The sequence below is a fragment of the Peromyscus californicus genome, unplaced genomic scaffold, assembly GCF_007827085.1.
Source record: "Peromyscus californicus insignis strain IS unplaced genomic scaffold, ASM782708v3 Scaffold_12__1_contigs__length_115047231, whole genome shotgun sequence".
Lineage (NCBI taxonomy): Eukaryota > Metazoa > Chordata > Mammalia > Rodentia > Cricetidae > Peromyscus > Peromyscus californicus.
Genome location: NW_026294413.1, coordinates 19,604,638 through 19,617,053, shown reverse-complemented (window position 1 = coordinate 19,617,053; position 12,416 = coordinate 19,604,638). Strand labels below are relative to the sequence as shown.

Sequence of the window (12,416 nt, the reverse complement as noted above, 5' to 3'; positions counted from 1 at the left end):
ATGAGGGAGAAAGAGGGGCCAGAACCCAGGCAGTCAGCAGCCAGACACTGGAGGAAGCAGTGAGAGTAAGATACACAGAAGAAAAGAAAAGTAAAAAGCTATGACGCAAAGGTAGATGAAAAGAAATGGGTTAATTCAAGTTAAAAGAGCTAGCCAGAAACAAGCCTAAGCTAGGCTGACCATTCATAACTAGTAAGTCTCCATCCATGTCATGATTTGGGAGCTGGTTGGTAGCCTAAAAGAAAAAAGCCTGGTACACTCTGTGCCTTGTGAGAGAGAAACAGGTGCACATACACAGTAACTGGTCATGTGTTGCTAGCCACCAGGTATTGTGATATTCCACAAAAAGTTATTCTTTAGTATTGTCAAATCTTAGTATTACCCGAGTATTACCACAAAAATCCTACCTCATTTCATTATTTTCTTCTGTCCTTCTCATTTCCTATTTCTGAAGGCCTCTTTGTAAGACATAGGGATATGTCTGAAGAGTCAGCTGGATTCTTAAATCTTTTACTACCAAGAAGGGGGCAAAAGAAATTTGCAGGAAAAGTCCTGCTCAGGATTTTCAGGGCAGTGAAACCATTCGGTATGAACTATAATGTGCATCGTTATGGCATTATTTGTCAGAACCCATAGACTGTACAACACTCAAAACGAACCCCAAGGCAATCTATAGACTCTAGGTGACAATGGTATGTTATTGTGGGTTCGACAGCTGTTACAAATGCCCTCCCTGTTCTACTGAGGAAGGCTATGCATAAGCAGAAGCAAGAATATGTGTCTTTTTCCTTCCTCGAATTTTTTTCTGTGACTCTAAAGCCGAATATCTATATCTATATAATGTACATTTATTTGGTAACTCATTACCTCATTAGTGATTTGAACGACTGCCCTGAAGATGGGTCTAGGCTTGGGACTATCAAAAGGGCGATTTGCTCTCACGTGCTCTAGGAATGCACCTCCTCTCCCCTGAACGTTCGCCTTCGCAGTGACGGTGCATTCGCTCGCCCCACAGTGAAACCTGCCCTCGCGGAAAAGTCCAATCAAGCGGGGCGATTGTTTTTTTTTTGTTTGTTTTTTTTTTTTTCCCTTTCCGCTTCTTTTGCCACCGCCCACTCCCGACAGGCTGACACCCTCGAGATCTCCCCGGGACTTGCCTGACTTTTCCATCTCCTCCCACCTAGGGACACCTTCGCAGCCGGGACACGGATGGGACGCCGGCGGAGTCAGCGAGCATGCGCGTCCGCCCCGAGCATGCTCAGTAGCTCGCGCGGCTCCCCGGAGCTGCGGCGCGGATCGGCGAGCGACGCGGAGGTCTCCGCCGGCGCCGAGGGAGCGACAGGAAGTGAAGCGGCCCCGCCGGGCGAGCGCGGCGGCAGAACCCGAGGCGGCGGAAGGGGCTCTGCGGCGGCGGCGGCGGCGGCGACGTCGTCCACCGGGGAGGCCGAAGGAACTGAGCCCCGAGGGGACACGCCCGCTCGGAAGCCAGACCCCGAGGCGGGCAGGATGGATCACCACCAGCCGGGGACTGGCCGCTACCAGGTGGTGAGTGCGCGGGCCCCGGGGGGGAGGGACCCCACGGCCGCCGCCACCGGGCCACCCCGGAGAGGACCGGCTGCCTCCCCGTCCCCGCGAGACCCTTCCAGCCCCCCGGCCGCAGCCGACGGCCTGCTCCGCACCAAACCCCGCTTCCTTCCCCGACCTCCCCGACTCGCTCCGGCTTCGTGTCCCCTCCTGTCATTTCCTTCTTCCCCGACTCAGACCCGCGCGTGAGACCTTGTCGTGGGGTTTCCTCCGGCGGCGGCGGCGGCGGCGGCGGCGGGGCTGCGTGCACGGACCTGTCAGGGAGGCGATCGGCGTCACAGATGGAGTGGGGTGGGTGGGGGTGAACACTGTAGAACGGGGTGCAGCTGGGCTGAACACCCGCTTTAGGGGCTGCGTGGACGGACCTGTGTAGAGAGCAGCGGTGGTGGGGGACGAACGTGCCTCTCTCTTCTACTTAACCTTGTCACTCTGCCCTTTTCCATTCTGTTAGTATTAAAGGGATCGTTTGTTGGGGGAAAAAAATGTCTGTCCCCACTGTGTCTGTGTGTGTGTGTCTGTGTGGGTTTCGGTGGGCGTGGAGCGTTTTATTAGAAATAAATTTCAGATCTTGTTTGAAAAAAAGAGTAGTTTTCATTTAATACAGAGTTTTACCTCTCAAGTGTATTTAAGTGAGTGAAACGTGCCCTGTATTTTCTTTGTCAGAATTTCTGTATTTTTTTCCCCTTGGTGTGTTCTAATGGTGTCATTGGGAATAACTCTTGTAAGTATCATGGCCAGCAGTATTTGCTGTGTTGCATTTTCGTTTATAAACTTTCAGGTAGTTTAGTGAAACCTATTGACCGAGGGAGAGGAGAAAAGCACTTGTGCATATTGTTGATGGTGCGTGTGGTAGTTTATAAAATTGTACAGTGGGTCCCATATGTCACCTTTCCTGTCTGTTAGCTTGTGTGTTGTCACTCAGGCCAGACAAATGCCAAGGATTGTGTAAGACAGGATCGTACCATAACTAATTTTTCCTTTTTTCTTTGGTAAGACTTCCGCATCATTTGAGTTTATTTGCTGTAACACGGCCAGGTGATTCAGATTATGAATTTTCTGAAAATTTTCAGAACAGCTTAGGAAAAAAAATTGCCATTTTATGGAAGGTGCTTTTCAAGTTGTCAGTTTTGGGTGGCATTATACTTTTAAAGACACTTTTCTAACTGTTTGTAAGAAAGAAATGCCACTGATAAACATCTTGGATAATTTTAACATTGATACTTCTTTTTCAAATCTTTCCCATTTCTATTTGTGTCTTGTAGTGATATAAATTGATTTGAATTCTGTCTTTGGTCTGATTTTCCTTATTGTGCTCAACCATGGTCGCTACTTAGAATAGTTTTCTTGGTAAACAATTTATTATGTTGTCTCTTTTGCTTTCAATAGATGTAACTAGTTGGAACTATTTTTCCCCCCTCAAAATCTCTCCAGATAAAACATTGGCGTTTACTTTTACTGTTAATTTACTTCCTTTTTGTCTAACTTTCAAAGTAGGTTGAAAAGACCACATTTTGCCCCCCTCCCCCCACTTCAAAACTGAAGCTAGGTCCTATATAGACTTTGAATGGGTGGAGGCACTCCATAAGGGCTGAGGGCAAAAGTCGTTCTAAATAAATTATTTATTTTAGGTAGAATATTATTTTATTTTTCTTTAGAAGCAGAAGCATTAGAGAATTTTATCCCAGTTTAAATTTGCATTTAAATTCTTTTACTTGTGCAGTTACCTAGTAAGTTTATCTCTGGGACAACTCTTGGTTTGCTGAGAATGGATGGCTTCCTATTATGTAACTGTCTGGGAACATGGCATGGGTACAACTGAATTTCATGTTTTGAGTAGACTTCATAGCTAGTTTTCAGTCTGGAAACCCAGTTTATATGATGGATACGACTATTCTATGGTTGCCTTTAGCTCAGGTCTTATTTTGAAACTCTAGAATGATTCATAAACAACTTTGGTTGTTGTGTGTTAAGGGATGATTAGGTCAGGAGATAGGGAACTGTATGCAGGGCTGAGAAATGCTGTGCTGTGGTGCTTTACTCTTATTTAAAGAGCTAAAACTCACCTCTACAGACAGAATGACCTACTGTGTTTTAATGCATGTATATATACACTTTATCTGGACCATTTAAAGTGTATTATTGTTGCTTCGGCTAACATATTAAGTAGTGAATTTTATAAGTTCTTTTTGTACTTTCACATCCCACATATACATATGTATGTATGTATATGTTGGTATGTATAAATTTAAATCTAAATTCCCCTTATTAGAAAACATGTGTTTTTCTCTCTGAATCTGGCTTATTTCACTTAACATATTCACCTCCCAGTTCCATCTGTCTTCCTGCAGCTTCATTCTTTACCACTGAATAAAACACCCTCATGTCTAGCCTCAGCCTCGCACTACTGTAACAGGCACACACCACCATTCCTGACTATACATACTGTTTTTTTCACCCTCCTCTTTCCTATCCATTGTTAAAAAGATCCATAACAGTAGATAAAATTACAGCCTCAAAATCTTGGTACTCTTCTAATTTCTGGAAAACAAAACTGGGCATGATGTATACTTTCACTGTGTTATGGGAAATTTAGTTGTGCTTGGTAGGAAAAGAGCAATGTGCCAAATGGTTAGGTAGCTAACTTGTTTTGCAGCTGCCAAACTGCATTCTGGCTTTGATGTTCTCTATTTTGAAGGCTCATGTACCTACAACAAGCTGACGACTAAGAGTTAAAAGACTGTGCATAGTTTGAATTGGCAGTGTTAATTATAGCAGCAGTTTCTCGAACTATGTACTAGAATGCTGACAATAGTTGTTCTTGGACTGCGTCTAACATACTACCATAGTGAGAAGTTCCTTAGTAAAGACAGTAGCTTAGGTTCCTTTACCCTAGTTGTTTTTGATCTTTGACCACAAAATGCTTTGGTTTTTTACATTTTAAGATAATGTTAACATTCCTACAACGTAAGTTTTCTATGCAATATAATTTGAGGTGTTTGTACTATAGAGGTCTGAGTACTTTTGTATCTGGAGAATTAAAGTTGCTCCTGATAAATCAACTAAGGAAGGAGGTTTGAAGTGCTAAAATCAAGGTAGGGAGCTGGGATGTAGCTCAGTGGCAGAGCACTCGGCCTAGAATGTTTGCACAGAAGGCGCTGCTCCATCTCATGTACTACAAACCAACCAAAACAGGCTTTAATGTCACCTAGGCTTGTATTTAGGTTGCTCTGTTTGCAATTAAAAAAACCCTTTTTTCATATGTGTGTGTGTGTGTGTGTGTGTGTGTGTGTGCTGGTCTCCAAGGATACCAGAAAATCCCCTGGAGCTTTGGTTTGAGATGGTTGTAAATCACTTGGTGTGAGTGCTGGAAACTTAACTCTGGTCGTTGGAAGAGATCAAATACTCTTCACCACTGAGCCATCTTTTTTTTTTTTTTTTTAAAAAAACTTTTCTATTTTTATTAATAATTAATTTTTTTTTTTTGGGTTTTTCGAGGCAGGGTTTCTCTGTGTAGCTTTGCACCTTTCCTGGAACTCACTTGGTAGTCCAGGCTGGCCTCGAACTCACAGAGATCCGCCTGGCTCTGCCTCCCGAGTGCTGGGATTAAAAGCGTGCGCCACCACCGCCCGGCTAATTAATTAATTTTTTCCAGCCCAATCAACTCCCCCCTTACAACCCGTGCCCCCCCCCCCCCCCCAGTTGTCCTGTCAGAAAAGCGTAGGCTTCCCATGGACATCAGCCAGCTATGGCAGATCAAGCTGCAGGAAGACTAGGCTCCTCTTCGCCCCGAGGCCAGATGAGGCAGCCCAACTGGAGGAAAGGGTCCCAAGAGAGGCAACAGAGTCAGAGACAGTTCCTCCTCCCTCTGCCAGGAGTCCCCTAAGAAGAGCAAGCCACACAACTGTAAGGCATGTGCAGAAGGCCCAGGTCAGTCCCATGCAAGTTCTCTGGTTGGTGGTTCAGTCTCCATGAGCCCCCAAGGAGCCCGGGTTAGTTGGCTGTGTGTTTTCCTGTGCTCTCCTTGGCCCCTCTGGCTCCCATAATCTTCCTCCCCCTCTTCCACAGGATTTCCTGAGGTTTGACTAATGTTTGGCTATGGGTCTCTGCATTTGTTTCTATCCCACTGAGCCTCCTGTTTGCAGGTTTTGAAACATTGGGTTAGTTACTTCACATCTTAAAGCACCATTTCCTCATATTAGTACAACCTCATAAATATTTATTGTGAGAACTAAATACTGTAATTCATGTAAAACATACAGAGCAGTGGTGCTCAACCTGTGGGTTGCAACCTCTTGGGGGAGGTAGGGGGTGGGGAGGGGGCCTGTGTGGAATGACCCATTCACAGGGGTCCCATATGAGATACCCTGTATATCAGATATTTACATTACGATTTATAACAGTAGCAAAATTACAGTTATAAAGTAGCAATGAAATCATGTTATGGTTGGCGGTCACCACAACATGAGAAACTTTTAAAGCGTCACAACATTAGGAAGGTTGAGAACCACTGATAGAGGCTGGCACATAGAAATAACTACTGTTTTCATAAGCTAATGAATTAGTCTGCTAATGTTTCATGGTTGTTGGCAGAAAACAGAAGACTCTTAAGTCAGAACAAATGACATTACTCATAGTTGTACCAAGCAACAGGAACACAGCATATTTGAGTAGTTTTCCTTGTTCCAAAGTCCTGTGAGGCTAATGAGTATTTGGAGAGACACAGCAGTGAGTTAGCCTCCACGTCTGAGTCAACCGGAGTCTTGGGCTTAGCACTTTTTATTTATCTGTCTATTTTGTAGGAAGCAGATAACATTGTAACAAACAACAATGCTGGTTTATTTGCCGTGTAAGGAGCTTCTGTGCTGACCTTAGTTCTCCGTTGTCTGTGGAGTTAGCACAGAAGGGTTCAGTCATCAGGAAGCTGAACGCTGCGCTTAGGAAAGCACACTAAGCAAGACTGCTGTGAGATTTTGAGACCCAGGACCACTGCCTCACCCAGTAGACCACTCTAGGTGACGCAGTGGAGGGTGACTTCTAGGTGTAGCTGTCTGCTTTCACTTTCCATTTTAAAGAAACACCACAGCCCTTTACTTTATGTTACTTCTAGTTACCTCCTTTTTTTGTCTCTCCCGATTTCCGTGACCTTCGTGCTTTTAATTTATCAATATATATTATCTGTCTTCTATTACTGCTTTTTATGTACTCAAGCTTGCCCAGTTGCATAATCTGATATTTCTAAGCTCTTGTCTACTTTAGTCTCTGTTGTATTGTCCTTGAAAGTCCTTCCTTATTCCTGATACTTAGGAGCGTTCTTCTGACGTCTCTGTCTTTATTCTCCATGTGAGTTCTTCCTGGTTCATGCTATGAAATAATTACTACTTTCTTCTGTTGCTTAGCTGCCCTTTGCTTTATTGTTTGCATGGAATGAGTCATGTTCTTTTAATATAAATTTGATTTTTTTTCCTCAAAAACCTTCAGTGGTTTCCTTCTAAACCCCACTCCACTATTCAATAGCATTTACTATTACAACTTTCAAATATGTAGAAATATAGAAAACTGGAAGAAATAGCAGTTTGTTACACTTAATGCTTTTGTATGTCTTCAATATTATTTAAAAGATAGAATATTTTTATCCCACGAGAATTTCTTACCTGCATACAATGTATTTTGATCATATTCATCGTAATCCTCCTAACCCTTTTTCAGATCTACTCCCACTGGATTCCCTCCCAACTTAGTGTCCTCTTTTTAACTTTTTTTTTTTTTTTCAAGACAGGGTTTCTCTGTGTAACAGCTGAACTCACAGAGATCCACCTGCCTCTGCCTCTGGAGTGCCGGGATTAAAGATGTACACCACCACCACCTAGCTCCCTCTTTTTAATTTTTAAAATTTGAGACAAGGCCTCACTCTGCAGCCCTGAGAAACACTAATACCCAATCTGTACCATTGTTGTTTACAAACTGAACTCATTGCCATCATACAGAATATTACCATCACTCCAGAAAGTTTTCCTACAATCTTTGCCAGTCAATTCCTACCCCCCTGGGTAATTTTTTTTTTTTTTACCACTTTAAATAGGTAGACTTACTAGTTTTAGAATGGTTAGTTTCTAAGATTATAAAGCTTCTTTTATTCAGTGTGAAGGCTCTGAGATGGATCCATGTTATAAATGTCAATGGATCATCTCTTTTTGCTATTGAGTAGTTTTACTTGATACAAGTTGTGTGAATATATTTCTGTTATCTGTTGCTTTGTTGGGAGACATTTGGATTGTTTTTAGCTTTTGGCTATTATAAAGGAAACTTAGGAATATTCTTGTATCAGTCTTTTTGTGGACATGTACTGCTTTTGGATAGAATTACTGAATAATAGTGTAGATGTATATTTAATTGCATAAGAAACCACCAGACCCAAACTTTTCCCCTGAAATAGTTATCTAGTTTTTTTAGCCTTTAAAATTGTTTCTACTCTGATGACTTTTTTGAATGAAGTGTGGAATTCTTAGCATACAGGTTCCTTGATTGGGCCTTCAGTACCTGTAGAGCCATAGCTCAGCAACCTTCCCTCTGGTTTTTATGTCCTGATTGCTGACGTCTAGCAGGACTTATTTCTTGTTAATTCTTTGACCATAGTATATTCTCTCCCATTTATATTTCTCCTTACTTTATGAGAAGTCCTAGTTTGGTTTATTTGCCGCATACAGTCTTATTCTTGAGTGTAGGAATCCCTTTAAATCTATGAGTAGAAGAGTTTTTGGATCTGCCATTTGCACCAAGGCAGAGGAAAAGTGGAGAATCACAATAGTAGAAAAGTCATTGTCTTGAATTACATGCTTGTGTGTCTTTCTCCTGTGGAGTGAAGGGCTTTCCTCAAAGATACTTCAGGGGTTCTATGAAAGACTCATTTTTATTTAATCTTTCAAATAGACTTTTAAGATTAAGAAAATCTGTACATGAGAAAATTTACATTCAAATTTTTGTGTACCAAGTCGTTTACCAAGGTGTACATCAGCACTCCGATGTGTTGTATTCAGTTCTGGGATCAATATTATGTTCCCTTGATTGCAAGGGTGAGTTGTTTTTCAGTGCACCTTAAAGTTCCCCTCGCTGTTTCTCTGAACAGTATGACAATTGTAACTGTGCCATTGACTTGAATGTATCTCATTAAAATATCTATGTACATGAATGCATTCAGCATTCATGAGCAATGCTGAATCAAATTCAGACCCTATTAGGTATATTTGAGCTGTACATATTCTAGTACTAGTGTAATATATATTCAGTAGCATTTGAATGATAATTTAGATCATGAAAATACTATGAAGGAGATAATCTGCAAGTTTATTTTAGAGGCTGGAAAGATGGCTCAAGGGCTAAGGGTATGTATTATTGCAGAGGACCAGAGTTCAATTCCCAGCACCCTTGTTGGGTGGTGTTGAACTTCAAGGGCACCTGCACACATACCCATACACAGCCATATACATAATTAAAAATAATAATCTTTTAAAAGAAAATATAACCAGGCAGTGGTGGTGCACGCCTTTAATCCCAGCATTTAGGAGGCAGAGCCAGGCGGATCTCTCTGAATTCGAGATCAGCCTGGGCTGTAGAGTTAGTTCCAGGAAAGGCACAAAGCTACACAGAGAAACCTTGTCTAAAAAAGAAAATATAGAAAAAAAAAAGAAAATATGTTGACAGAAACACCCCAATTCTCGGTGTGTGCTTTCTTTTGTCTTCTTCATGTGCCTTCTCAATATGGGCGTGGCTTCTCACAGCTTAGGAGGAGGAAGAAACTGCCATTTTTTTTGAGGTCTAGGCTTAAAAGTTTAAAATTCAATTTCTCTCACATCTCTTTTAGTCAGAGCAATTGTAGGACCAGCCTAGATTCAGAAGGAGAGGGAATAAGTTCCCCACCTCACTCTCATATTTGTTTGTAGACAGTCACACACTGTAGTTCAGGCTAGGCCTTGAACTTCCAGCAATTGTCCTGTCTCAGCCTCTGAAGTTCTAGAGTTATAGGCATGAACCACCACACTGGCTCAGCTTCCATTTTTTAATGGGGTAGAAGATGCACCCATGTGGAGGGAATAAATTGGTGTTGTTCATCTTTGAATTAGACATTTTGACCCCTCAGTAATAAATACCAGGATATTTGGGATCCCATCCACTTTGAAGGTGTAATAGTTAGGCTGTAGTTTGACTGAAAAAGATCTAGTTCTTGTGGGTATTGCAGGTATGATAGTGGCCTACTTGAGTTTGTTGGTTTAAAACATGAAAAGAAAGCCATGAGGCTTCTGTGAGGTGGGGTTTGGATGTGGGCCAAAACTCAGAATAACAAAATGGAACTCCATTGATAACTCTAGTTTCTAATTTATTTAATGGAAGCAGTAAGGTTCAGCTAAGTAATAACATGCAGAGTCTAATGAAACGGAGACTCTGGCCTGAAGTGAAAAGTCAGCTTACCTTTTCTGTGGTCTGTTGCTTCAGTTCATTGCAGACAGACCTCAAAGTCTAAGGGATTGCTACCACCACAGTAGGGCATGCCAATATCTGAATCAGCAATAGTGTAAAGGCTCTTCTGATTTGCTCTCCTAAAGTTTCAAGGTGATGCCAGCTACAATATATGGCTATGACCTTGTGGCTTTATATGAAGCTGGGAGACTATGAACTGAGTCAGGGTGAAGCTGATTAAACCCTTGCAGAGAAGGTAAACTATGAGCTGAGATTGCAAGTCCCTAGCACATGCTCCATGGCAGTCTTAATTGGATAGCGCATACAAAATTCAGAATCAACCCGGCTGGCTGTGGTGGTGCGTGCCTTTAATGCCAGCACTTGGGAGGCAGAGGCAGGTGGAGCTCTGTAAAGCTGAGGCCAGCTTGGTCTACAAAGCCAGTTCTAGGACAACCAGGGCTACACAGAAAAACCCTGTCTTGAAAAACCAAAAAAAAAAAAAGAAAAAAAAGAATTTTAAGACAATGACTGCAGATTATACTAAACACTTCTTAATTGTGTGTGTGTCTGTGTGTGTGTGTGTGTGTGGTGTGTGAGTTTATATACATGAGTGCAGTGTTGGTGGAGGCTAGAGTTACAGGCAGTTGTGAGCTGTAGGATATGAGTGCTCATAACTGGACTTACATCTTCTGACAGAGTTATAAATGCTCTTAAACACTGAGCCATTTCTCCAGCTTGTCCTTACTTGTTTTATATTGATTTTTTAGCAATTATGTTCTTTTTATTCTTTACTTAATATCCAACTCACATTTTAAAATATTGTCTGGTTGTATATGTATTTGATAACATCATTTTGGAATTCTGTTTGTATTCTATATAGTCTTGACATGCATTTAAATAACTATGGAATACATCTTGCTGACATTTATTAATGTGAATTCACTGACATGATCATTATAATTAAGGCTAGCCCTACCTACCATGTGATTTTAAGTCATCATTAAGTCTATGTGTTCTGGCCATGTTGTTATGGCTTCTTTTAGAAGCTTGATCACTTAGCTGGAATTAAGGTGTGGGTAAAAATTCTTGTTAAAGACATGCCAAGTGCAAGTTGAGAAGTGTTGCAGTAGTTTAAGATTTACTATCAGATTATTTCACTGTTTTGACTTGCTTACTTTTAAGATTTGTTTGAACATGAACAACATAATAATTTTAAGTTCAGGAATGTGCTGTGTTTTCATTCATCTGTGATGTCTCTCCAGAGTTATCCTTGACATTATGTAGAGAAATCATGCTACTTGAACAGCAAGTTTGAGAATAAGAAAATAACTCATTTATTATATAAGTGTCTTTTAGTGTGATAATGCTAACCTCTTTAGTAATTTTGGGGGTCTCAAGGCATGTAGTCTGTTGGATATTGGAATACCAATGGCTTTTCCAATGTCAGTTTTTGAAGGTCATTTGTTATTTTTTTACCTCAGGAGAGCTTTTATTGAAGTAAGGTGACATTTTGTGTAATTTCTTCCAAGAGACAAGGGTCTTGAGATAATACTTGAGACTTTAGTGAATTTGTCTGTATTCTTAGTGAAATGATTATTTGTGTAGTTTGTTATTGCATCAGTACACTCTGCAGCCATATGTTACGCTCTTAGTTCTCTGATTCTCTCTCCTTTGTAATCTCCATGCTAACCTGGGCCTTCTGATGTTTAAACATACTATTCTTCCCCTTCTCTGTCTTCCCTCCTTCCTTCCTTCTCTGCACTAAATCCTGATCTTTACGTGTTATTTTCTCTGGAGAATGTCCTCTCACTTTCTGCCTCCTTGTTGCCCTTTTCCCCTTTCTACTTCCAAGTTATGTTTTGACACTGTGCACGTATGCTTATTGTAGTTCTTATTTTGCAGAATATATTTGCTCACTAGACCAAAGTCTATAGGAAATAGGAACTAGATCTTTATTGCTTATAATAGTATATTAGATTATTGTGGGCCTCTTTATTATAGGGATAAAATAAATGACTTCTGGAAGAAATAAATGAGTTAGATGTGATGATGCACACTTGTAATCTCATTGCTTGGGAAACTAAGGCAGGAAGATTATGTGTTGAAGCTTGTCTGGGTTACATAGCCTGATAACTATCTCAGAAAACCAGAGCAGGCATATATACAGAAAAGAAATGAAAATAAATAGATGAATGTCTTTTCTGAGTGTTCAAAGTGTAAATGTAGATATATTGAGTCTATTATAAAGTGATACATAATTTTCAGAGTTCTGTACTGGAAAAGTATGCTGTATAACCTATATAATACTAATATCATTAATGTTCACCATTAGGATAGGTACTGCGTTTATATAATACTGCTATTTCTGATCTTTTTACATA

General features: G+C 41.1%; 1 protein-coding gene across 1 annotated transcript in view; it reads left to right on the top strand.

Moving 5' to 3' along the window:
• The first annotated feature begins 1,159 nt into the window (after nucleotides 1-1,159).
• The window catches only part of Ndfip2 (Nedd4 family interacting protein 2), a 52,854-nt gene continuing 41,597 nt past the window's right edge, over nucleotides 1,160-12,416 (top strand). The window contains exon 1 of the mRNA XM_052732524.1: nucleotides 1,160-1,545. Within this exon, the coding sequence (XP_052588484.1) occupies nucleotides 1,210-1,545 (336 nt within the window). The 5' untranslated portion in view covers nucleotides 1,160-1,209. The remainder of the gene's footprint in view (nucleotides 1,546-12,416) is intronic.